This window comes from Marmota flaviventris, chromosome 1, assembly GCF_047511675.1.
Source record: "Marmota flaviventris isolate mMarFla1 chromosome 1, mMarFla1.hap1, whole genome shotgun sequence".
NCBI lineage: Eukaryota > Metazoa > Chordata > Mammalia > Rodentia > Sciuridae > Marmota > Marmota flaviventris.
In genome coordinates, this window is record NC_092498.1 from 168,212,315 (window position 1) to 168,238,196 (window position 25,882).

The following is a 25,882-nucleotide window of genomic DNA, read 5'->3' on the forward strand; positions in this document are numbered from 1 at the left end:
ATGAAGCCAGGCACAGTAGTGTGCACCTGTAATCCTAGCAGCTCGGGAGGCTGAGGTAGAAGAATTGCGAGTTCAAAGCCAGCCTCCTCAAAGGCAAGGTGCTAGCAACTCAGGGAGACCCAGGCTCTAAATAAAACACAAACTAAGCCTGTGGATGTGGCTCAGTTGTTGAGTGACCCTGAGTTCAATTCCCAGTACTCACCCTCATCAAAAAAAAGATTCAATGAAGTAATGCATATCAGTTTCCTAACACAAAGGAAGCCCTCAATCCAGTGGAACTCTTTTTTTAAGCAATAAAAGGAAGATGAAGTCCAATTAAGACTCTGGAATTATTAGTAGCCAATGATAATGAAAGCACTGGGAGTTTATGGTATTATAAATCAATTCTGTATCATATATCCATATGCCCAAGACAGTGTCTACTTGATGAGGGCAGGAACTATATCTATCATTTAAAAGGCATTCAAAGAGTATGTATTAAGTGAAGAAAATGCACAAAATCCATAGGACAAAGATCATTAAAGTGAAGGTCTAAGATCATTACTGTGAAGGTCTTGGAACTGCTTCAGAGCATATGTAAACCCCCTGAAATTATATACATTATTATATGTGATTTTGAGTGTGTATCTGCCAAGGTGAATTTTCTGGAGAAATGACCTAGAGATAGTATAAGATTCTCATATGTACTGATTTTTTTAAATTAGGGACCCTTGCTTCAGAGCTGCACTACCTTCCCCTGAATATTTTGCTCCTTGCCTGCATAAATATGAAATCCCTACATATTTTCATTGATTAACAAGTTCTCAGATATTTACTCTTAGAAGAGTAGTGACCTATCTTGAACAAAAATTAGTACAAACTAGCATTATGATGTGTTATATTGTCATATAACACATCTTCCAAAAGCTACATGTAGAAGTCATGAAGCCTGACGGTCTAGAAATCATGCTGGGTTGGGGAAAAGTGTACTTGCCAGGAAACAAATTTCTTAATCAGGGGACAGAATTAAGTATATGGTCACATTCATAGTACCTTTATTTATCTTCAATGCTTTAAGATATTAAGAAAAGTGACTCAATTGAAATATGAATGTATGGAGTTCATAAATACACTTGTCAAAAATTCAAAGGAGAGTCACAAAGGTAAAACAAAATGGATAAGATGAGAAGTGACTATTTAGAATTGACTTGCCAAAACATCCCCTATCAACAGTGGTACTGCTAATAATAACAGCAGTGACGGAGGCACTATTTGTAGCTATAGCCCTTTACTATAAGCAAAGCACTTTTCACACAGATGTGTCATGCTGACAAAATGACTGCCATTTTATAGACTGACATATAAAGGCTCATAGAAGCTCAAGTCTGACCCACATCATACCATTTCTGAATATGGAGGCTGGGGAATGTCCATACATCTTCCACTTCTAAATGCTATCTTTTTAATCTAACATTTTGCTTCACATGGCAGAATCATTGTTAGGCCTTCCGAATTTCTGGATATGTTGCCAATTATTCATTAAGGTTCAGAAAAAGCAAGGCACTTAAGAAAGCCAATTCATTATTATCCATATTGCTGTGGAATTTATGTTAGTGAATGAGGAAGTTAGTACATAGAAAACATCAAGGGAAATAGCAAAATAAGAAACTTGGCTTTGGGGCCCTTTGAAGCTATTTTAAAAATAAAATGTTATGTTAAGAGCAATGTGGTGTATCTCTCTGTGTGTGTGTAATTATTATTCCATTGATTTATTGCACGCATGTCAAAGAGTGTCTGGGCATTTGTACAAGTTAAAACAAACCAACCAAGGAGCCAAGCCACACAGCCACAAACCCAGACAACTTGCCTCCTACCCCTCACTCCACCCTTCATCCTACCACCTCCCAAACACAAATTCCCTACTAGCAAAACCCTTCTGTACAAAAATGAACTATTAAGCCAGAGACATCTATCATTTAGGAATGAGTTAGGAACCAAACTGCAAAGAGTTATCATATGTAACTTCTTCTGAGTATGAGCACCATATTCTTCTAATGAATGTTTTTTCACAGAACTGGCGATTGACCCTAAGAGTACTCTACCACTGAATTACATTGCCAGCCCTTTTTATTTTTTACTTGAGACAGGTTCTCACTAAGTTGCCCAGGCTGGCCTAGAACTTATGATCCTCCTGCCTCAGCCTCATGAATAGCTGGCATCAGAGGCATGATCCACCATGCCTGGCTTTGCATGTTCATTTAAATCCAGATTTTTTGTTGCAGGACAAAAGGAAACAATCTCTCCTCTACTCGCCCACTAAACCACCACATGTTAAATAGGAAGACTCTTTTCCCTTTGCTATTCCAAGGAGTAGAGAAACCAATTTAAAGTATTTTACTCCACCACCAAAAATCCTCTGCTTATGATCCAACAATTAGAGCTAATTTCAACCTAAATTGCTTTCTTTAAGAGATGGATAGCATTAGGTAACTTTCTCCTCTGCATCTATATACAAAGATATCTTACTAGGAGAAAAAAAGGCAAAACAAATTCCTTGGATGTTTCCTGCTAATAAAATCATCAATTTCACACTCAACTTCAAAGCAGTGGACCTAGAAAATCATCTCACTATCTCTGCCTCAGATGGAGAACAATTTTTTTTCTACTTCAAAGCACCATCTCCTCATTGGGTCATTTTAGTTATTGAATGTGGCGCAGAAGCTAGCCACATCGCCACTTTTTAAATGATATGTGTAGGTCTAATTTGGACTACGTTAATTTGAAAGAGATAAAATACAAGTAAAAGAATAAGAACAGGGTGAGAGGCCAGGGACTACAGCATACATACATCAGTGTAAGGTAGTGGGAGGAAAAGCCTTTATGAGCTGACTTTTCTCATTTTTGCCTTCTGGAAAGGAATTATCAAGAAACCTGACTGCCTGTTTGGGCAAGCAGACTGCCTTGCTCATCAAATATCTTCCTACCCAACACACAGCAACACAATCACATTAACTTTATCAGAAATCCTAGTATTATTGATAATTTAAGACAAAATATGGATCTAATCAGTTGTTTCATGAAGAAAAATTCAAACAGGGGTCAGCAGACTATCTGGTCCAATTTAGGGTAAGAGACTAGCTGGGTATCCCAATGCCCACTCAACCCTCTTCTGACAAAAACACATTCTTTGCTAAATTGCTCACTTCTGACAATTGTTTGATTTAATTAGTTTGTACTTTTGTATTTCTTAGCAGATCCAAAGATGTAATACAATTAGGGGAAACAGGGTGATAGAAGAATGAACAAAAAATATATCTTACTAGCCTAAGTATGAATAAGAAATAACCAACACCACCTTTAAGAAACTTAAATGATACTTTCTTCAATGAGTAAAAGAATTTTGGAAATTGAGGATACTCCTTATTAAGAAACCCCTGGAACTACAGGTGCCAAGAGGCAGACCTATACAAATGATGTACAGCAAAGTAAGGAACTTTTATGATTTTTGATAAAATGAAAGACCTCCAGATCAATCCCTTATCTATCATTTCCAAATCCAAAAAAAGCCCTGACAAATGAAAAAAAAAAAAATCCAAGTGTGAATCAAACTCCTTTGGTGGCACCACACAATGCAACCTGACAGGAGAAAATTTATATAGTCATTATTCTTCTTCAGAGTAAGAAAATTTTTCTGCAGAAATATTCATGGTTTTGCTTATAAGGTATTGATGCAGCCTCACTGGGAATGTTATACAAAGTATGATACATGCAACAGATCTCACCTTTCCAAAATTCCAAAAACCTGAATTCCAAACACACCTGGTCGCAAGGGTTCTTCCAAAGAAAGTTGCTCAGATATGACATCTCTGACATCCAGAATCCCAAGACCATAACTTACCTCAGTCTGAAGAATGGCAGCCCTTTGTTCTTTGGCAGTAAGCGACTCTTTAAGCACTTCAATGTGTTGCTTGCAATCTGAATTTTGATTGCTAAGGGTTTCAAGCTTTGTTTGTAAGGCAAGAAGTTCTGACTCCTTCTTTGAAAGTTCCTGCTTCAGTTGATCAATCTGTGAAATAACAAAATTGCAAAAAATTAGAAATTATACTTTACATTTGACAGCTATGGGTTTCTCTCAATTTTCAATAGCCAATCCAATAGGACAGGCCATGAATTTGCTTAAAGAAATGGTCTTGATTGCAGGGGGCTCTGGTCATTGGATTAGTTGGTTTGACAAGGTAGAGAATACAGGAGGAACAGCAAGGTTGGGATACAATTAAATTTTGGACACGTTTGATGAAAGTGAGAGTTTAGGCATAATATTGTATATATGGAGGTCAGGTGCTCATGGAAATATCTGAGTTCTGTATAGTTGATTTAGCAAATATTAGTTTATATGTGAATATTTAAATCACAAGAGAAGAAAAGATAATCTGAGAAGAGTATGAAAGACAAGAAGTCCAAGAACAGCTATGTTTAAAGGGAATACAGAAGATCAAATCTTTACTGGGAAGAAATAATTAAAAAAAAAAAAAAACTAAAGGAGGTAGTGTCCTAAAAACCAAGGAAGTATTGCCAAGATGAGCAGGAATTCCTGACTTGTGAAATATGATAAATGGCCTGCTTTATACATTGTTCTAATGATAAAATGAAATCACATCTGCAAAAACCCTATGTATATTGTAAATGTTATATAAATGAGATATATCCATAGCTCCAAGGGGAGGGTGGGAGAAGGAGGAAGAGAGACATATAGCTTGAGAAGCAGTCTTGGGGGCCTAGGATACATACTATAGAAACAACATCAGTAGAGTACCTTCTATCCCACTGGGGCCCTAGGTTCACAATGAAATGAAGGCTTCTTGAACAACTCTACTCATCCATGAAACCCCCAAGCCTATTGCCATTGTCTTCAGGAGGGTCAACAGGGAACTAACAAATACAATTAACCCAAGATAAAACTCCACTGTGGAGAACTAGAACTCAGCGACAGAGCACTTGCCTAGCACATGTGAGGCACTGGGTTCAATTCTTAGCACCACATAAAAATAAATAGAAAAATAAAGACATTGTGTCCATCTACAACTAAAAATTATTTTTTTTAAATTCATCATGGAGATGATCATTCAACAGAGTCATTTAACCAAAGATAACACAATAACAATGTGTGTGTGTGTGTGTGTATGTGTAAGTAACAGAACACACACATACACACACACATATATGGGTTTTGTTTTTATTTATATTAAATGTTGAGTAGACATAGAACATAAAGTGTACAAGGAAAAGCATGTACATGAAATACAAGTAAAAGCAGTATCCATCATTCAATTCACCAAAGCAGGAAAAAAAAAATCATTAGAATTACCTATGCCCCACCCTATATCCATCCTAAATTTGGAGTTTGTCATTTCCTCTCTTATCTTTTAGGCTTACCACATATTTCTGCATCCATAAGTAACATGCTATTTGGTTCTGCATATTTTTCAATGTTGTGTCATGCATACTTTTTAAAGCACTTCTGTCCTGAAAGTTAAATCATGTCCATGTAAACCTATGTACATAGAATTAATTCATTTTCAACAAAGTACAGTATTCCATTGTAAGACTTTGCCACAATTTTTTGTTCATTCTGCTGACAGGTATCTGGGTTTATTCCTAGGTGCTTCACTATTACAAATAGTGCCATTCCAAATATTCACTTTCATATATATATATATATATATATATATATATATATATATATATATATATATGAATGAATTCATAAATATATATGAATGAATTCATATATATTTATGAATGAATTCATATATATATATATGAAGAGAGAGAGAGAGATAGATCAATCTCACTTGGTACAAACAGCAATCATTTTCTTGCACATCCATCAGGAGTTAAACTGCTGGACCACATAGCAAGCACATCTTCATTCAATTTCACTAGATAAAACCAAAATGTTTTCCAAAGTAGTTATATTAATTTGCATAACCATGAGCATGCCAGTCACTTACAAGTATGCCAGTTACTCCACATCTTTACCAACATCTTATGACACCAGTCTTTTAGATTTTTGCCAATCTGATATGAGTTGTGGTAGATGGTCTTCAGAAACAGCTTCCACCAATCCCTTCCTAGCTGTGTACAAATGACACTCCTCACAATAAGAAATAGAGTCTGTTTATCCTCCCTTGCATCTGAGTTAGACTGTGACTTCCTTTAAACAACCAGAAGAAACAAAAGTATCAGTATGATTGTCCCAGCCCCAACCTAGAGAAGACTAGCAGCTTCAGCTTCCTCATACTTGAAACCATTTTACAAGTCCAATTACATTGCTGCCACCACCATGATGAGGAAGCCAATACTAGGCACATAGAGACGCCATACAGAAACAGAGAGACCTAGTGATAATGGTGGCCCTGTCCTGTTTCTGGTGTCCAAGGGAGGTATTTCAATGTTTCATCATTTATCTTTACCACATTTTCCCCCTTTAACATATTTTGGAATGAATGACATTAATGGAATTTTTAACATTAATCTCCCTTTGAATTATCACTTTTAAAAACCTTGCTTAGTCACGATGTATTATATTTTGATGTTACTGAATTCAGCTTGCTAATATTTTGTTAGGAATTTTCATCTGTTTGTGAGTAAGACTAGTTTGTAATTTTCCTATCCTGTGCTGTCTTTGTCAAGTTTAAGCATTAGTCCTACAAATGAAGTAGGGGCTATTTTTTTTAATGAAATGGTTTGTGAAAACTTAGGATTTTTTTCCCATTAATGTGCATTAAAAGTCACCAGCAAAACCATCTAGAGCTGGTATTTTCTAAATACTACTACTTACTACATTTCATCTAAACTTTTACATTGTTTGCAGTAAAATTTCATAAAACTCATTTATTTTTTATATATCTTCTTTTTCATTCCTAATATTCTTTACTTTAACTTTTCTTTCTTGATGACTCTCAACAGAGGTAACAGCAAGTTAAATAATCTAATCAAGGAGCCAATTGTGGCCATGTTGATCATACAGTTACATTTTCACTTTCTATTTCATTAATTTCTGCTCCTATCTTTTATTATTTCCTTTCTTCTACTTTCTTTGAGTTTATTCTATTTTTGTTCCCTAACTTTTTAAGTTAGAAGCTTATCTCACCAATTTTGATTCTTTTTTTTTTTTTTTTTAACCTGAGATTCAACACCCAGGGGAGCTTAAACACCAAGCCACATTCCCAGCCACCGCCCCCCCCCCCGCCCCCGCAGTCTTTTTTATATTTTATTTTAGAGACAGGGTCTTGCTGAGTTGCTTAGGACCTCTCTAAGTTGTTGAGGCTGGCTTTGAACTTGTTATCTTCCTGTCTCAGCCTCCCAAAATGCTGGGATTACAGGCTTGCATCATTGCACCTGGCTCCCTTTCTCATTTTACATGAGACTTAAGACTATAAAGTACTCTGTCAGTATCATTTGAGCTTGATCCCAGTAATTCAATTTGTAGTATTGACATTATTATTCAATCCTAAATATTTTCTAATCTCACTATTTCCTCTTTAATCCATGAATAATTTACAAGTACTTTTCTTAATTTCTAAATGCAAGGGTGTTTGCAGGGCGGGGGGGGTCACTTCTTGCTTCTTGTTTTTTTGTGGGGTTTTTTGGCATTTTGTTCATTTTATTTTTTTAAATATACTACAGCAAAATGCATTACAATTCTTATTACACATACAGAGTACAATTTTTCATATCTTTGTATATAGAGTATGTTTCATTTCTTGCTTTTCGGACAAAGAATGTGATGTATTTACTACTAAGCATTTGAAATGTGTTATGTTTTGCTTTATCAAATAATATATACTTAGACTTTTCTTAAATGAACTTTTTTATATTGTGTGCTTGAAAAGAATTTGTATCCAACAAATGTTGGGTGTAATATTCTATAATGTACATCGCATTACATAATACTTTAAATTGGGTAGGTTAAATCCCCCACCTCTTGATGTTTAAAATCTGCTTTCATCTGTTGATTAAGTTATAGGATTCCTTAGAAGACTGAGATCTACTATGTGGATGAACTTGTAGTACTGTTGATTCTTATATCTCTAAGAATGGTTTCTTTGCCTGAGAACCTACTACAGTTTTTCTATGGCTAGTTTTCAAGTAGCGTGTCTTTTTTCATTTTCAATGTTATCTTTGATCCTCTGTTGAAGGTGTCTCCTGTAAACAGCAATACCCACATTCTTGTATTCAGCCTGGCAAAATTAGGTGGAGGATTATCAATATATGTGATGTTAATTCAATCCAGCTTACCTTGTGCTTTCTATACGTACTATCATTTCTTTTTTTTCTCATTTGTTTCTTGGTGTCAATGACTTTTTTCCTCATTCCATTTTTTTTTTTTTTTTGCAGATAATTTAAAATTTCTGGCTTTATTTATATTTTTTACATTTATTTTACTTTATTTACTTCTTTAAGTATTTTTTTAGTTCTTGATGGGCCTTTATTTATTTATATGCAGTGCTGAAAATCAGACTCAGTACCTCACACATGCTAGGCAAGCACTCTTCCATTGAGCCACAACCCCAGCCCTTACTTTATTTACTTCTAATCTTTAGCTCATTACTCTGGAAATTATAACATTTGCATTTAAAACACTCTATCTTCTGAAGTCGATCTATTATGTTTATTTCTCAATAATATTAGGCCCGAGGCATAAGTCCACCTACCACCCTCTTCCCACACAAATCATTATTGTCATGTATTTTTAGTTCTTTCCTATTTTTTTATTCATTATTACTTTTTGACATCCACGCTAGTTTAGATTTACCCACATGTTATTACTGTCTTTGCTTGTTATTCACTCTTATACCTCACATATTCCATTAACAATCTCATTCTGCCTGAAATGCATCAACTATACAACTTATAAGGGATTAATATCCAGAAAATATAAGAAATTTTACAAACTTGATAGTAAAAAAAATCCCTTAAAAAATAGGCAATAGATCTAAAGACATTTCTCAAAAGATGACAAACAAATGTCCAAAAAGGTATATGAGAAAAATGCTCAAAATCACTAATCACCAGAGAAATGGAAATAAAAACCAAAATGAGATATTACCTCACTTCAGTTAGAATAATTATCATCAAAATGCCAAATGATAACAATTGCTGGCAAGTATGTGAAGAAAACAGAACCCTGTATATTGCAGACAGAAATTTAAATTAGTACCAAGAGCCATTATGGAAAATAGCATGAAAGTTCCTCAAAAAATTAAAAATAGAACTACTATATGATCCAGCAGTCCTACTCCTGGGTATACATCCTAAGGAAATGAACTCAATATGCTGAAGAGACATCTGCACTCCCATGTTTATTACAGCACTATTCACATTATCCAAGAAATGGAAACAACCTGAGCATACATCAACTGATAATTAAGAAAATGTGGCAAATATACACAAAGGAATATTACTCAGCCACAAAGTGGACAAAACCCTGCAGTTTCCTACAACGTAGATTGAACTGGAGGTGATTATGTTAAGTAAACCATGCACAGAAAGACAACTTTCACATGATCTCACTCATATGTGGAATCTCAAACAGTCAATCCCACAGAAATTGAGAGTAAAATAGTGGTTACCAGAGGATGGGAAGAATGAGAGAGGGAGGGATGGGGAAAGGTTAGCCAATGAGTAATAAGTTCCAGTTGTATAGAAAAATTAAGCTATGATGTTCCATCTTTTAAAATTTGCTTTTGTAGGGTTTTGTCAAACTCCATTTTTATCTGAAAATATATCAATTTTATTCTTCGTTCTTTAATATTATTACTGAGTATTAAAAATAACTTTAGAGGTTAAAAATATTCTCTTTCAACATATTGAGGATATTATTACACTAACTTCCAACTCCCAGAAGCTACTGACGTCTGAAGCTATCACTCCAAATTCATCCCTGTAAAGGCAATTGGACTTACCAATAATTGCTTTTTAATAGACTTTACATACTTTATAACTCACCTGTTCAAAGCATACAGTTGATAGTTTTTATTATGTTCAAAGAATTTGCAGCCATCCTTGCAATCTAGTTTTGGAACTCTTTCATCATCTCAAAAAGAAGTCTTGGATCCATTAGAAATCATTCCCCATTCTCCACATCCCATACCTAGCCCGAGGTAAGTAAGAATTTACTTTCTACCTGTATGAATTGCCCTATTCTGCATATTTAACATAACTGCAATGATACAGTATGTACACTTTGTGAGTGACTTCTTTCATATGAGGCTGTTTTTAACATTCATCCATGTTGCATGGTGTATTGGTACTCATACATTTTTACTGCTGAATAATATTCTACTACATGAATATGCTACATTTTGTTTATCCATGTGCTAGGTGATGAACATCTGTGTTGTTTTCAGGTTTGGGCTGAAACCCAACTAATGCTGCTAAGAACATTTGTGCAGAAGTCTGTGGGGACACATGTTTTCAATTCTCTTGAGTATACACCTCAGAGAGAAATTGCTGGGCCACAAGGTAAACTGTTTAGCATTCTGAGGAACTTCTAAACTTTTTCAAAAGTTTTAAATTCCCACCAGCAATATATAAGAGTTCCAATTTCTTCATTCACCCACTAACACTTGTTATTATCTTTTCAATTATAGCCATTTTGGTGGGTATGAAGTAGCATCTCATTGTAGTTCTGATTTACATTTTATAATGACTAAATATATTAAGCACCTTCTCATGTATTCCTTTGCCACTCATACATCGTTTTTGGATAAGTGTTCTGTCGGCTTTTTAAGACTGTTCCTTTGCCACTGAGATTTTGTTTTATTTTGATGCAAATGGATAGCTTTCTTTTTATTAATTCTATTCAAGGATACTTTGGGCTTCCTAAATATTCAGATTTGTACCTGTCAAATTTGGGGAAATTCTCAGCCTTCATTTCTTCAAATAATGGCTTAATATGGACTCTGTCTTCTTCTCTCTTTCACTATGGAACTCCAATTATAATTACACTAGATCTTATTCTTTTATGTTTTTTTTCCTACCTTCACTTAATCTCCTCTGCTCTGTTTCCTAGCTTATTACATCTCTCTTCTGCTATAACCACTCTACTATTAAAACTACTCATTGGGCTTTTGCAATTTTTTTTATATTTTCCCATTTCTAGACTTCTTATTTAGTTATTTCTAAATTTGCTTGGAATTTTTATAGTCTCTTGATATATTCATATTTTCCCTTCTTTTATTTAAACATAACAAACCTATTTATAGTATTTGTCCTATAATTCTAACTTCTGAAGTTTTTTGCCTTCTATTTCTGCTGTGATTTCTTTCTGCTAGCTTCACTTATGGTGGCTGATTTTCTTGCAGATTATGTGAGTTTTATTTTTCACTGTATTCATGTTTTGAAGAACTTTAAGTGGAGAAATATTTGAGGCCTGTGTTGCACATGTGATTCTTCAAAGCATTTGTCTATGCCAGTATCTGAGGGCACTACCAACCAAGGATTCCTTTAAACTATATTCCCATCTTAAAGTTTTTATTTGGATTATCTCACATAGCACATCTGTGCAAGAGCCAGCTGGATTCTCAAAACGAGTTTTTTCACCTTTCACTTTGCTCAGGGTTTTAAAAGAGATAATTTTGTTCTGGAGGCCCCAAGTCTAAATGGAAAATGGGTAAAGTAGAGAGGTTATATATAGTTCTTCAGTCTGTGCACTAAGAATATAATTGTTTGGGATCCTAGTTTTATGTGGTGGTAATAATGGAGTTCCTATTAGATGCTTCCTCTAAACCAGATCAGTCTTCTGTCTCTTTTCTCCACTGACCTTGTAACTATGAAAACAGACACTTAAGTCTGTCTGACAAATGCCAATGTGAAGAAATAACCTGAGCGTGACTTGTAACACAAACTCCCTACTCTGGCTTAGTTTTGACCCTTGAGATTCTTTCTGATTTGACAGTTCCTAACTACATTTTAAAATATGTGTTTTCAAAAAAATCAGCATTTTTGTTGTTTTTTGCAACAAAAACTGACATAAAAATATCTAGCTACTGAAGTTACAGCTGAACATGAACTGAATGATTAGCCTAACAAAGAGTAAAACCAACATCTTCAGGCTGCACAACTTATTAGGTGACTATGGAAGGAAATCCTATTTCCCAGGAGAAGTCAAACTACATTGGGGTACAAACAGGTTTCATCCAGCTTACCAAATCTAAAGGACCAGTAGTGGCTGAATAGAAAATGGTCCTATAAAAGATTCTGGTTCTGCTTAAAGGTTCACTGGGAAAGCGGCATGCTTGCTTACTGATGTTCATGTGAGCAGGTGAGAGCACTATTCAGATACAGACAATTCATGAAAGATATTACTCCCCTATTTGAACAGATCATAAGCCCATGGTCATTTCTCTTTGGGACAAAAGTAATAGGTTCTCTCTTGCTCATCTATAACAAGAATAAAGTATAAATGAATAGAGGGGAAATGAGAATTAAGACTACTTCAAATGAAAAAGGAAGTTAAACTCTGTTGTGATCAGCATGATCAGCACTCTCCTTAGGGGAAATTGCCCCTAAATCATATCCAGTTGTAGTTGACAGCACAGTGTATAGTTGATTTCACATATGAAACTGATTCATCTGAAATTAAAGCCCAAAAAACTTTCAACTCTGCATGCCTAAGCAAAGATGATGTTTATAGTGAAGAAAAAAAAAAACTGATGTGTGCTAACTTTCACAAATACTGAAGTAGAAAGGTGGTATGGGGATTGAGGTATGGAAATAAATTTGAATGAAATCAACTTGGTCCACAGAATGGTGTTCACAGGAAGGAAGGGCAGGGCAGGATAGGTTGATAATAATAAAGTTCTTTCAGTCTATAAATATTAAGCAGGCAGTGGCTCTAAATAGCTTTCAGACTATCATTGCCATGAGGTAGATTTTAAATAAATATTTATGCTGACAATAACAGAAAAAGGCTTTCCTAGGGGAATACAGTTACAGGGTAAAAACTCATACTATTCCATAAAAATATGCCTTTTGCTTCTTTTACAGCCATAGACTCAATAAAAATGAGAAGTGATGCAATTGAACCTACATAAGAACTAAGGCTGGGGAAGGTCTGTCTCTGTGATGGCCAACAGAAAAGCCCGTTGGAATTACATCACATGCTTCATATGAAGTCCATGTGGACATCAGGCACACTTCATCCCGTCTGAAAATTCTTCCCCCACTTATGTCTGTGACACAACCAACACCCTGAAAAAACTACTCTGCCAAGGAACACAGCTTCTTTTTCACTGCAGATATGGCCTTCATGTCTAGAAAGTGATATGCTTATTATCATGCAGTTTGGGTTATGAGGTTTGTAATCTGTCAGAGGTTTATAAGAAAATGTGTTACAAATTCAGAATAAAGGGGGAGATCTAAGACAGCAGATCTAAGACAATGTCAGCTTCTCTGGAAAACACTGAAAACAGAGGGAGCAGTTAATATAGAAATGCTGGAATCAGTAGATAAAAAATGTGCTAGAATAGGAACAAAGTATTATACAGAAAGGGGGTGCCATTACTTTTTGGAGAAACAATTATTTATATGGTACATTCCATTCTCAAAGACTTAATAATGTTCCTGCTTTCTCTGGCCTCTTTAGATTCAGCTTTCACAATCAGATTCCTGTAAGCATTTAGAGTTGGGTAGGAATCAGAGTTTCCCTCAGGAAACACTTGCAGAATTCAGAAGGTCTCCCAGAATCTCAATACTTAAGGACAATGTCCATGTGCCAAAGGACTTGCTAGTTGTTGGGATTTCTGCCCTGGTCAACTATGTCTGGTATCCCTACCTTCATACCAGTTGAAATTCTAAAACTCTGCTTTTTTAAAATTTTTGTAACTAATCTTCCACCCTTCCAAAAAAATGTGATATCCCGATTTTGCTATGATATCATAATTATAAAAGCAATTTAGGTCTTCATTGCTACATAATTTAATCATAGACCTTTCAAAAGGCTCTACTAATTCCAGCCATCCACTCAGATAAAAATAGGGGTATATGTTTATTTAAAATATTCCCTTTCCCTTCAATCTACATTCTTTATTCATTGTAATAATTAGTGCAAACAACATTACTATGCTTAAATAAGAAATCCTGCTTACCTCTCAAAGTAGAATTAAGAGAAACCAGTAATGAGCAATAAATATTCTAGTTCAATCCAGTAAGAATATTCTTTCAATGAAGAAAATGTAAAAACTGACTCTTACTAGCACCATTTGGCTAATGTTTACCAGTCTCTAAGGTATATCTGCACGAATGAAGAATTCATTCTTATTTGTATTTCTCAGAAATAATTTTTTCTACATAATTCAGCTTAAATATAAAATTGCTATTATATTACTATTATTATTATCATTATTATTATTATTTAGTTATACACCTTCAAGAGTAATGTTTATAATTATTACCTTTTTTTTTTTTTTTGAGCCAGGTGCTTTCACTGCATTATCTCTTTCAATCTCCTTGAGTCGTATTTTAGATTTGGCAGTGTTGACCCCATTTTATAGAGGAAGAGAGTATGACTGAGTGACTTAAGTCACTTCCCCCAAGTCCATAAGCTAGCAAGGGCAAGCTAGAGACTTTCCAGAGTCTGTTTTTGTCTTTAGCCTGTACTCTTTACTTCTCACCCCACTACAAGATCTCTTCAAACATTCCTCAGACTTGACCATTTTGGAACTCAAATGCAACTAGCCACTAAAAGTTAATCTAACTAAAAAACTGATGGTCTCTTAGACAAAGGTGGGCTAATAAAGGTCATGACTTGCTTGCTAAAGACCACAGAAATGTTTTATTCACCTAAACAGATTCCATGATGAAGGACAGTTTGCCAATTTCAGGGCATTTTCAGCTGTAGAAATGACTTGAACAACTAATCTATTGTTGAATGATGGAATGGGAATGAAAAGCTAAAGTCAAAACAATAATTTCCCCCAAACTTCTTTTTTTTTTTTTTCTCTCAGTACTGGGATTGAACCCTGGGCCTCTCGTGTGATCGTAGACAAGTGCTCTACCACTGAGTTAGAGCCTCAGCCCAAACTTTGAGTTCATTCATATATATTCCTGTGGTCTTCATTCCTACAGTAATTTAGGGACTGTGTGTGCTGCACCTTGGCTGTCGTGGTTTATGATATTTTGTTAAGACCTAAACCTCACAATGAATAGAAATCCCACCCAAAGTTTTCTCTGATCCCTTTATGGAATCTACATTTCTGAACTAACAATCCTCTGCATTATTCTTCATTGTTCATTTAGTTCATGATATTACATAAAGCAGATTATGTAAGTATTTGGAAAAAGTATGCATGCAAACCATAACTTTCTAGTCACACCAAGAATATAAAAGTCTGTAACTCTGGTTTGTACCTTGGTCTTCATAAACTTGGAGTGACTTTTGTAAACCTCTATTTGTTTGATCTCTTCTTCACGGTCCTCAGTGTTCAGCACACCATTGGCTTTTAACATCTGGATCTCATCCTCAAGATCCCTTATGTTTCGCTCCAATGAAGCGATTTTTGTGTCCTGTTGGTGGAAAAAAGAAAGAAAGAACATTGTTGTTGTTGTTTTTTCAGCATTGTCAGAAACAGAGTTTTAAAAAGCAATTTGGTAGTAATACATTAATTATGTAGATATAATCCTAAATTCTGAAAAATGTATTTTTTTCACTTCCAAGGATCATTTATAAGATAACTAGGTTTATAATCCAGTCACATGTCACATGTCAACACAATACAGAGAGTTATTTCAATTTGTTTCACTAATATCTAGGAACCAAATTACCAAAACAATGGTGACAACAGGGATTTAAAGTGTTAAAGAAAAACATGATTTAAGTGGAAAATTGATAATTTGGAATATAGTCTAGCAAGGACTATATTTTTAAGTCCACTTGAAAACATAAAAAAAGCATTGGTTCAAGCATATATTCCGTGGCTGGTTTTATAAGGCATGCTTGGAATTTGACTCAGAAGGAAATTCAAACCTACTAATGGAGAAAAGGATTCTCATCCAAAATGCAGATATAAGCGAAATTAAATAACTGAATCTTGACTTAGTATGACTGATACACTAAATATTGAAAATTTATAGCAACTGGAAATAATATATCACAACATCATGATTTATTTGGCCAGCAGTCAGGTCCCTACGTGACAAAAAACATGACTACCTTGCAGGGCATTTCTAACCTATTGATTTACAGACCCCAAAAAACTAGAAATATTACATTCAGATGTGGGATTAATTGAGAAAAAAAACAACCAAAGACAGACTCTATACACAAGAGAGTACATAATAAGAGACAATGCATTCGACATAGAAAAGAAAGAGCTTTTGCAGCAGAACCAAGCAAGCAAGCAAACAACAACAAAAAAATTTCCCCAACCTCAGGAATTAGACTCAAATTAGTCTTCAGAATGAAGCACATCAAAAGTTTGACCTTAAATTTTCTTACTGTCACCCATTTACCTGTTGTTTTACTGCAAAGATTTAAGGAGCTTATATTAAATTTGTCATTGAACATTATTGAAAACAAGTCACCAATTCTTTTTTTTTTAAGAATCTAAAAGACTAAGAATTTCAAAAGTAAACACTATAAAGGGCTATTTTATTTATAACTAATTCATTTTTTTTTAAAGTCTTCTAACAAACATGTCTGTCCTGTCTTTGTGGCTATTATTTATTTTATTTTCCTATATTTGCTCAATAGCATACCTCCTGTAGCAATATAATAATAATTACAATCATCAAGTCATCATATTAAAAGGAGGAAAAGTAAGAAAAATGACAACTATTTACTGAGCTTCATTAAGTACCCATAACCAAGGGCTCAGAGTACAGTAGACACTTTCATTAACCCTCAGAAAAATCCCAAGGTGAAATAAAAGGATTCTAAAATTTTCAAGATTATTATGACAAGTTACATACTGCAGCTTCATTTTCCTTTAAAAAGAACACCTATTATAGTTTTCCAGTTATAAAAGCAACATACTTTAAATGCAGGAGAAAATCTCTTTCTTCTATCTAGAGAAAACTACCATTCATGTTGTTTATGGATAGTCTATCAGTATTTTTCAATTTTAGATGCCACCACTGGAAATCTTGAATACTACCAGTTTGATAAAGGGAAGTATTATGGATTGAATGTTTGTGTTCCACCTCAAATTTATATATGGATTAATCTCAAGGTGATAATATTTGGAGACGGGCCTTTGGAAGATAATTAGGGTTAGATGAGGTCGTGATGATGGGAACTTCATGACGACATTAATGCCTTTATAGGAAGAGACACCAGACATTAATGCCTTTATAGGATGAGACACCAGAGAGTACGTGTGTGTGTTCTCCCTCTCTTTTCCTCCTCCCCTCATATAATGTCATAGCAAGAAAGTGGCCAACTACAAGTCAGGAAAAGTGCCCCCCTCAGAACCCAACCATGCTTGACCTCCTGATCTGAGACTCCCAGCCTCCAGTACTTTGAAAAACAAATTCCCATTGTTTACCCCACCCAGTCTATGGTATTTTATTAAGGCAGCCCAAGCTGATGGATACGGGAATCATACTTAGTGACTCACTTGAGTTCTAAGCTATGAGAACTTAACAGATTAAAAAAGGAACAATTTAAAGGCTATGGGAGGGGACTGGTGTTGTGGCTCAGTGGCAGAGCGTTTGCCTCACACATGTGAGGCTCTGTGTTGGATCCTCAGCACCACATAAAAATAAACAAACAACAACCAAAAAAAAGATGTTAAAAATATATATATTTTTTAAAAAAAAGAGAGTTTACAAGAGGGCTGAGGTTGTAGCTCAGTGGTAGAGCACTTGCCTCACACACAAGGCCCTGGGTTCAATCCTCAACACCACATACAATAAATGAATAAAAATAAAGATACTGTGTCCATCTACAACTAAAACAATTTTTTAAAGAGAATATAATTTTTATAAAAGTTTAACTGGAAGTGTGAACCTACTTTCTACATATAAAACCTTCTGGAATTTTAGACCCAAGTCTGAAGAGACCACATTTATATTTGTGTGTATACACATATATACATATTTAAGAGTGTGTGTGTGTGTGTGTGTGTCTGTCTGTCTGTCTGTCTGTCTGTCGGGACAGCAATACACTGGATAGTCCTCACATCATGGATTTTTTTTTTCCAGTACCATGGTTTGAACACACAGCTTCATACATGGTAGGCAAGCAATCTACCACAGAGCTACATGCCTCGCCCTTTTCTTTGTGTCTTGCTAAGTTGCCCAGGCTAGCCTGGAACTTAGACCCTTCCTGCCTCAGCCTCCTAAGTAACTACAATTATAGACAAATGCCACTGTGCCCAGTTTAGACCTTAATTTTGTTTTAATTTTTAATTTTTTATAACACTGGGTAGAATTCCAGGCTTCAATCATGTAGGCAAGTGGAGAAGAAATTGCATTCTCATAAATCCTCAGTTTCATGCTCAGTCAACTCCTGAGGCTTTAAAAATGACCACAGCTACCCACCTTCTATGGTTGGAAGGCACTTTCCATTGGATGGTAAAAAATTACATACTACTAAGGAAAGATCAGAACTGGATAAGATACAAAGTTTCTTAATAGACCAAATCTTCTTGATTTAAAAGTGACAAAAGATTTTGAAAATATTTTTCACTTTTACTAAGTTTTTAAATTAATTAATATCTTTCTTTTATCTCAAACTATTCCCACCCTTTACCTGCAGCTATCCTGATATATAAAAAGAAATAATGTTGTAGGAGGCACTTTCATAAGGATATATTTATTCTGTCCTTATCTATTTCTGATCTAATGTAACAAGTCAAGTTTATGAGCAATAGAAATCATTCTTGAAATCATGAGCGTAGAGAGAAATAAATAAGAAAACACAATTATGATCCGCAAGGAGAACAGATATAAAATACAGATGGTTTTTGGTTGTGACCAAGAAGATAAGCAAAACATTGAGACAGAGAAAGACCAAGGAAACATAGACCTGAAAATCAAAGGCAAATAAAATGGCTGCCACACTCATGGTTTCACAAATGCCTCAGCTCCAAGAACTCAGGCAGAAGGAGTTTTATCAGTAAAACAAAACAAAAACTCTAGAACTAGACAAATGGCCAAAAGCTTGCATATTCAAGAGGAATATGGAAGTCCATATATAGCTGCAAGTGGTATATGGATGTTTTCTTTCAGAAAAGACGTGCTCAATAGCTCTAAGCATTGATCTAGAGTACAGAGGTGAAAAAAATGAAGATATATGCTATACTATCCTGAAAAGTTTCAGAAGGTCGAGCAACATGTCACTCCTAATCACCAGATTTTACTTCATCTGAACATCTTTATGTGTTATTAACAACTGATATTTTAAATCAATTTATGTTGTGATTTTCCAAACATATCTTGATTGTTTCACAAATAAACAAGCTCTAGAAGCAGATAACTGTGGGCCTTCCTTAAAGATACAAGGAAGGGAAGATACAAAATACAGTGACTTTCCCAAAGTCTATAATAGCCAAATGTTCCATGTTAATCTCAAAGTTATATTAGTAAGTTGAAGAATCAAAATAACAATTGGAGTTATTCAAGGAAAAACTTGCCACAATTATCCCAGTTTAATATTAGTGGGGCTTAACTATCCAGATCACTTTGTTAGTTTCTGTCACTCAAAAGTGGTTTAAACTTGATCTGACTTTAACAGCAAAACAAGAGGCATGGACTCCCATACTGAATTCATCACCTAATGTCTCAGGAGACATTTTCCCAATAGTCTTGAGATAAGAAGACAATTTGTCTTTTTTAATTTTATATTTTGCTTATAGACTGGTAAGAATATGGAAAAAAATTTTCAGGGGGGAAACAAAATTGTTGTTTCTTTCCCGTTAATTAGAAAAATTAACCTGGACTGAGTAACTCTTTCAAGCCCTTTCTTTCTACACATTTGTAAAATACTTGTAAAAATTTTATACATATATTGGGATCACAACTCCTACTTAAAATGCGTATGTAAGACCATTTTACTATATTATTCAAAAGATGCAAAATAGGTGTCCCTCAGCTAATAAATAAGCCACCAGAACTAAACCCTATCAGCCATTTAGGTCCACCCTACTAGTTTTAAACTAACCATGAATATTAGAACTAGTTCTTTTTTTTAATATTTATTTTGTAGTTGTAGTTGGACACAATACCTTTATTTATTTATTTTTATGTGGTGCTGAGGATGGAACCCAGGGCCTCACACATGCAAAGCGAGCACTCTACCGCTGAGCCACAATCCCAGCCCTACAACTAGCTCTTGAGCACAGGAATTGTAGCAATGAAAATACAAATTGAGTGGAAAAACCAAAATACATTTATTTCTGTCTTTTCTCTCTTTACAAAATAATCGTTGCATTTTTTTTCCCTAGGACATGTATGCCTGGGATTGGTAGTGAACTTGAAAACAGGGATTTACTCTCATTCATTCCTTTAACTACTTGGTACCAGTTACTTTGCCAGGTGTGAGATACCAATTCGATCTCAACAAGATACATGAATATCATTCTTTAACAAGAGAGTATCTAGATCTTTACTAATCAAAATGTATTCTACAGATTAGCAGAATGGATATCGTCTGGGGGCTTTATAGACATGCAAAATCTCAGGCTAACAATGCAGAACTGCTAAATCTGAATCTGAATTTCCTCAAGGTCTTTAGATGATTCAGATATTTTAAATACTGCAGGTATTCAGAAGGCACAAGATTGAACAATGCATAAGAGACCAAGGGAACTTTACTAACTACATTTAGAGAAATATAAACCTACTTTCAAGAGCTATCCATCTTGGCACAAGTGTACGGCAACCCTAGGAGCAAACTTTCTAGAACATCTTTTCCAGTCGAGATGCTATTATTACTCATTTTGTGTTTGTCAAATATTATATGCCCCTTAAACAGCAAGAAATAGATTTCAGTTCATCTCTAGGAATTGTGAACACTTAAATGGTGAGTGGGTAGCACATTTAAAAAAAAAAGCAACATTTAGTCACAAAAAGAAACGATTATGTTATTTCTGAGTGTCACAGTGTGCTTTCTTTTAAATACTAAGAATTACTGGTTTCATTTTAATATCAGGCCAAGAAGAAAAAATTACAAGCAGTTTTTACAGAGCAAGGAACTCACCGTGATCACGTATCAAGTCTATAGACGTTGATCAACAAACTTAGTGCCAACTTGGTTTAAAGAAGATGTGATCTAATGTTCAGGAAATGTCCCTACATAATTATATTACACTTTATTTAGAATAAAATTCTAAACTATTATTACTGGATACCACAGAGGCTGTTGAAGGCGTAACTTTTAAAAAATCATAGTTATAGCTGCAAACTACTAACTGAATAGCTCTTGGTCTTGGGCTGTCTTTTCTCTTTACAAAATAATGCCCTGACTTTGGAAGGATTTATTGAGTGTCCTAACCATGGTCATAGGAACTCCAGTTAAGCACTCCAGAAAGAAGGTGACATAGTCCTAAGACATATTTGGGAGAAAAATGCATAATAAGAAATTAAAAAAAAAAAACTCCTCTTAGGACTTATCAAACTATAAAAAGATGAAAACGACGAGGACATGCTGCTGTTTTGTTTTATCTGGTTTTACAGATGACTGTCTAATTCTTCACAGCAAAACATACAAGCACAGAACCAGGCTGGACTAGGTCAAATTAAAAGCAATTAGATCTTCAGGGAATAGTCCGAGAAGGGCAATATCTGGGTCAAATGGTGGTTCCATTCCCAGCTTTCCTAGGAATCTCCATACTACTTTCCAAATTGGCCGCACCAATTTGCAGTCCCACCAGCAATGTACAAGAGTACCCTTTTCCCCACAACCTCTCCAGCACTTGTTGTTGTTTGCCTTCATAATGGCTGCTAATCTTACTGGAGTGAGATGGTAACGATGTTCATAGCAGCACAATTCACAATAGCTAGACTGTGGAACCAACCCAGATGCCCTTCAATAGATGAATGGATAAAAAAAAAAAGTGGCATTTATACACAATGGAGTATGACGCAGCACTAAAAAATGACAAAATCATGGAATTTGCAGGGAAATGGATGGCATTAGAGCAGATCATGCTAAGTGAAGCTAGCCAATCCCTAAAAAACAAATGCCAAATGTCTTCTTTGATATAATGAGAACAACTAAGAACAGAGCAGGGAGGAAGAGCAGGAGAAAAAGATCAACTTTAAACAGAGACATGAGGTGGGAGGGAAAGGGAGAGAAAAGGGAAATTGCATGGAAATGGAAGGAGACCCTCATTGATATACAAAATTACATATAAGAGAATTTGAGGGAGAAGGGGAAAAACAAAAAACAAGAGAAAGAATTAAATTACAGTAGATGGGGTAGAGAGTGAAGATGGGAGGGGAGAGGAGGGGGATAGTAGAGGATAGGAAACGTAGCAGAATACAACAGTTACTAATATGGCATTATGTAAAAATGTGGATGTGTAATTGATGTGATTCTGCAATCTGTATTTGGGGTAAAAATGGGAGTTCATAACCCACTTGAATCGAATGTATGAAAAATGATATGTCAAGAGTTTTGTAATGTTTTGAATAACCAATAAAAAAGAAAAAAAAGCAATTAGAATTCTTATCATGGTTTCATTTGCCTACTTCTGACTTGTTCTTCATGAAGCTCAGGCCTCTGGAAGGCATCCTTCCTATTGTGTACACACTACTGATAACCTGCCAAAAGATAAAATCTCTCTAGTGGTTCTTGTTCTATGTGATTTTTTGAAGTTCTGATTTCCATTTTTGAGTCTGTTTTATTGTTCACAGAGTTAAGTCTATCAGAAAGTCTAACAAAATTTCAGACAGACTACACAAAAAAGGTGAAAAATCTAACCCTTAGAGTGTCATAAACCTGGATGCCAATCTAAGTTCATGCTTTACATTTTGGGGCAGGATGCTCAGTCTCTCTGAAATAAGATTGCTCACAAGCATGTTAAAAAAAATTACAAATGATGTATGATGCATGCAAAGTACCTATCATGGAACCTCTGCCTGTAGAGTAAGGTTTGCCATTATTATCAGAAATCAACTATAACGCAGTCCACATCAACTCCCCAGTTCTATTAGATACACAAGACTGTTACTTCCATTTTTTATTCAACCCTGTTTAACTTTGTGAGCATATGTCCAACCTTGCTAATCCTGTAACCTAAGATTGTTATGAGAATTAAATGAGTCACAGCATGTAAATATTCCAGTATAATAGGTAATACACATCCACAATAGGTACTGAATGAACTTACTGTTTTCTTCTCTCCCATTTCTTATATAGCATATCTATGACTTTTTCTTTCTTTCTTTTGTTCTTTTTTGTTTTTGTTTTTTTCTGTTTATTTGGTTTTTTTTCCCATCTGCTCAACCTCTTTTCCTATTGGGAAGTGTATCTCCCCTACTCCCAGTACTTTGTTTATTTTTGTTTTCTTTCAAACTGAGGATGATACTGAGGGCTTCATACATGCTAGGCAAACACTCCACAAATACTACCACTCAGTTACATCTCCAGCCTCCCAACTCCCTTTAGTTTAGTGGTTTTTCAACTGTGTATCCCTGCCAAGAGACAAGTACCATGGATCTTCTAAGTATAGTGATTGGTTTAGCTAGAGTTATGAATTCACCCCTAGCCAATCAGAGTTCTTCTAGGAAGATTACTAAATACAGGGCTAGAACAGATCTGACTATATATCTGCGGTCTGTCTCTTCTGAGAGTAAGGAAAATGTGGGCTTATAGTTGGCTGTGGCCTGCATATCATTTGAATACCTAGATATAGCTGTATCTGAACCATCCACTATCCAGAATGCCAAATTACAAGAGTAAAGGTCTGTCACTTGTAACAGAGGAGTATAATGCACAAGTAATAGTATGAAAGGAAACACCAAAACAGAGTAAGATGCAATATTCGCAGAAAATGAGAAATCAGTAAAACTACTATATTACTGTCAAAAGCTCTCCAGAAAGCACAGGAAGATTTGCACAATTTGGGATTTGCACAACAATAAAGTTATCATAAAGAAGATAAAATTATTTCTGGTCAGGACTAATAATGCACACAAAAACATACGCATTAAGTATGGTATGCAGCATATAATATTTAAAAGAACAAGAGAATGAATACAGACTATGTATCAAGGAGTTAAAAGACAGATTAAAGAGCATAGATCATGTTTAGTTGCAGAGGAGTTGGAAATGAAAGTTAACCAGTCTTTAGAACCAAGCCAGGAATATGTTCTTGGGTATGACCAAGAGTCATTTAAAATCTTGTAAACAAGATGGCAATAAGATGGTCTTTGTGAAGTTAATGATAAAAGCTAAAACTGAAGTTGAGACGACAGAGGTGGTGAAAGAATTCTCAGACATGGCTGAGAATCAGGATTCGGGAAGATGGCGGCGAGGGGAGTGCATTGCCCCCGTGTGCTGCGTCACTGTGTGGGAGTATGACAAGTCAGGACGGCTAAAGGCTATCTTGTTAGGAATTTCCAGCAATAGTGGGGTGCTCCGGAACCTGGAGGAAGGATTTCCATCGCACGAGGATCGGCTACGGGGACTCAAAAGCGAGAGATTTGTCGCACGGAGGGTAACACTGCTTATTCAGCAAATCGCCCCGCGGCTAGAGTCTGCAGCGCGCGCTGGGAAACGAGGAGGAGATAGTGGCGCAGGGATACAGCGCTGCAGTTTCTGCCAGCCATGCAAGCTCCGTACTCAGGGCAGAATTCTGGGTTCGAGACGGGGGAAGGAAGCGGTCCATTTCAGTTCTCCACACCGGTCAGACCACAGAGGAGGCCAGCGGCCACCATCTTGAAGAGCTGACATCACCATCCCTGTTTTCAACTGACTGCAGCTCATTCAGCCATAGAACAGGTAATTTCAGGCTGCCATTCGCCTGCGGCTTGCGGACAGATTGCTCGGGCTCAGTGCCTGGGTGCTTCTTGGAGCCTGCTCTTATCTGAGCGTGCACCGAGCGCGGGGCGGCCGAGTTACGGCTCCCGGAACTGCCCTGGCCCAGGGCTGGGGAGCCCGCGGAATCTGCTTCTTGGAGCCTGCTCTTATCAGAGCATTCACCGAGCACGGAGCAGCCGAGTTCCGGCTCCCGGAATTGCTCTGGCCCAGGGCTAAGGAGCCCGAGGAAAATGCTTCTCGGTCCGTGTCCTGCTGAGGGCCGGTCAGGACTCACCTGTTGCTTTGGTTGCCCGGCAAGGGGAACGAAATGCTGCCATTCGCATAGGATACCAACATGGCAGAGATCTGATGTCATCAGAAAGCGGCGGAGGAGAGAACTTCATCAATACCAGCAGCGACAGAAACAGTTGGTCTCCTGGTAGGGGGGGTGAGGCACAGACACCCGAGTCTCTCTCGATTTGTCGTCGAGCCAGAGGGGAGGAGCCGGGCCGCAGCCAGCGCCCGGAGCAGGCCCAGCGGCTCGCCGGCGTGGTGATCGCGTGACCCCAACTGGAGAGGGGGCGGAGCGGAGCCGCCACCTGCGCCCGCAAGGTGGGCAGACCCGCTACCCAGTGGTACACAGGCGTGGTGGGAGGGGCAGGGCAGAGCTGCCGCCCGTGCCTGCAAGGTAAGCAGACCTGCGACAGACTGACGGGTCAGGCCCAGCAGCCTGCCAGCGTGGTACACACGTCACCCCAACTGGAGTAGGGGCAGAGCAGAGCCTTCGCCGCGCCCGGATCAGGCCCCGCAGGTGTGGTGGTCACGTGACCCCAATTGGAGTGGGGGCGGAGCGGAACCGCCACCCGTGCCCGCAGGGTGAGCAGACCTGTGACCAATCTGCAGATCAGGCTCAGCGGCCCACAGGCATGGTAG

The 25,882-nt window shown here is 36.5% G+C and overlaps 1 protein-coding gene across 1 annotated transcript in view; it reads right to left on the reverse strand.

Annotated features, from left to right (window-relative positions):
- Erc2 (ELKS/RAB6-interacting/CAST family member 2) overlaps positions 1–25,882 on the reverse strand; it is a 678,261-nt gene that overhangs the window by 396,104 nt on the left and 256,275 nt on the right. Inside the window, exons 5-6 of the mRNA XM_071614554.1 lie at positions 15,394–15,549; positions 3,878–4,045 (exon numbers count right to left, since the gene is read on the reverse strand). Of these exons, the coding sequence (XP_071470655.1) occupies positions 3,878–4,045; positions 15,394–15,549 (324 nt within the window). The remainder of the gene's footprint in view (positions 1–3,877; positions 4,046–15,393; positions 15,550–25,882) is intronic.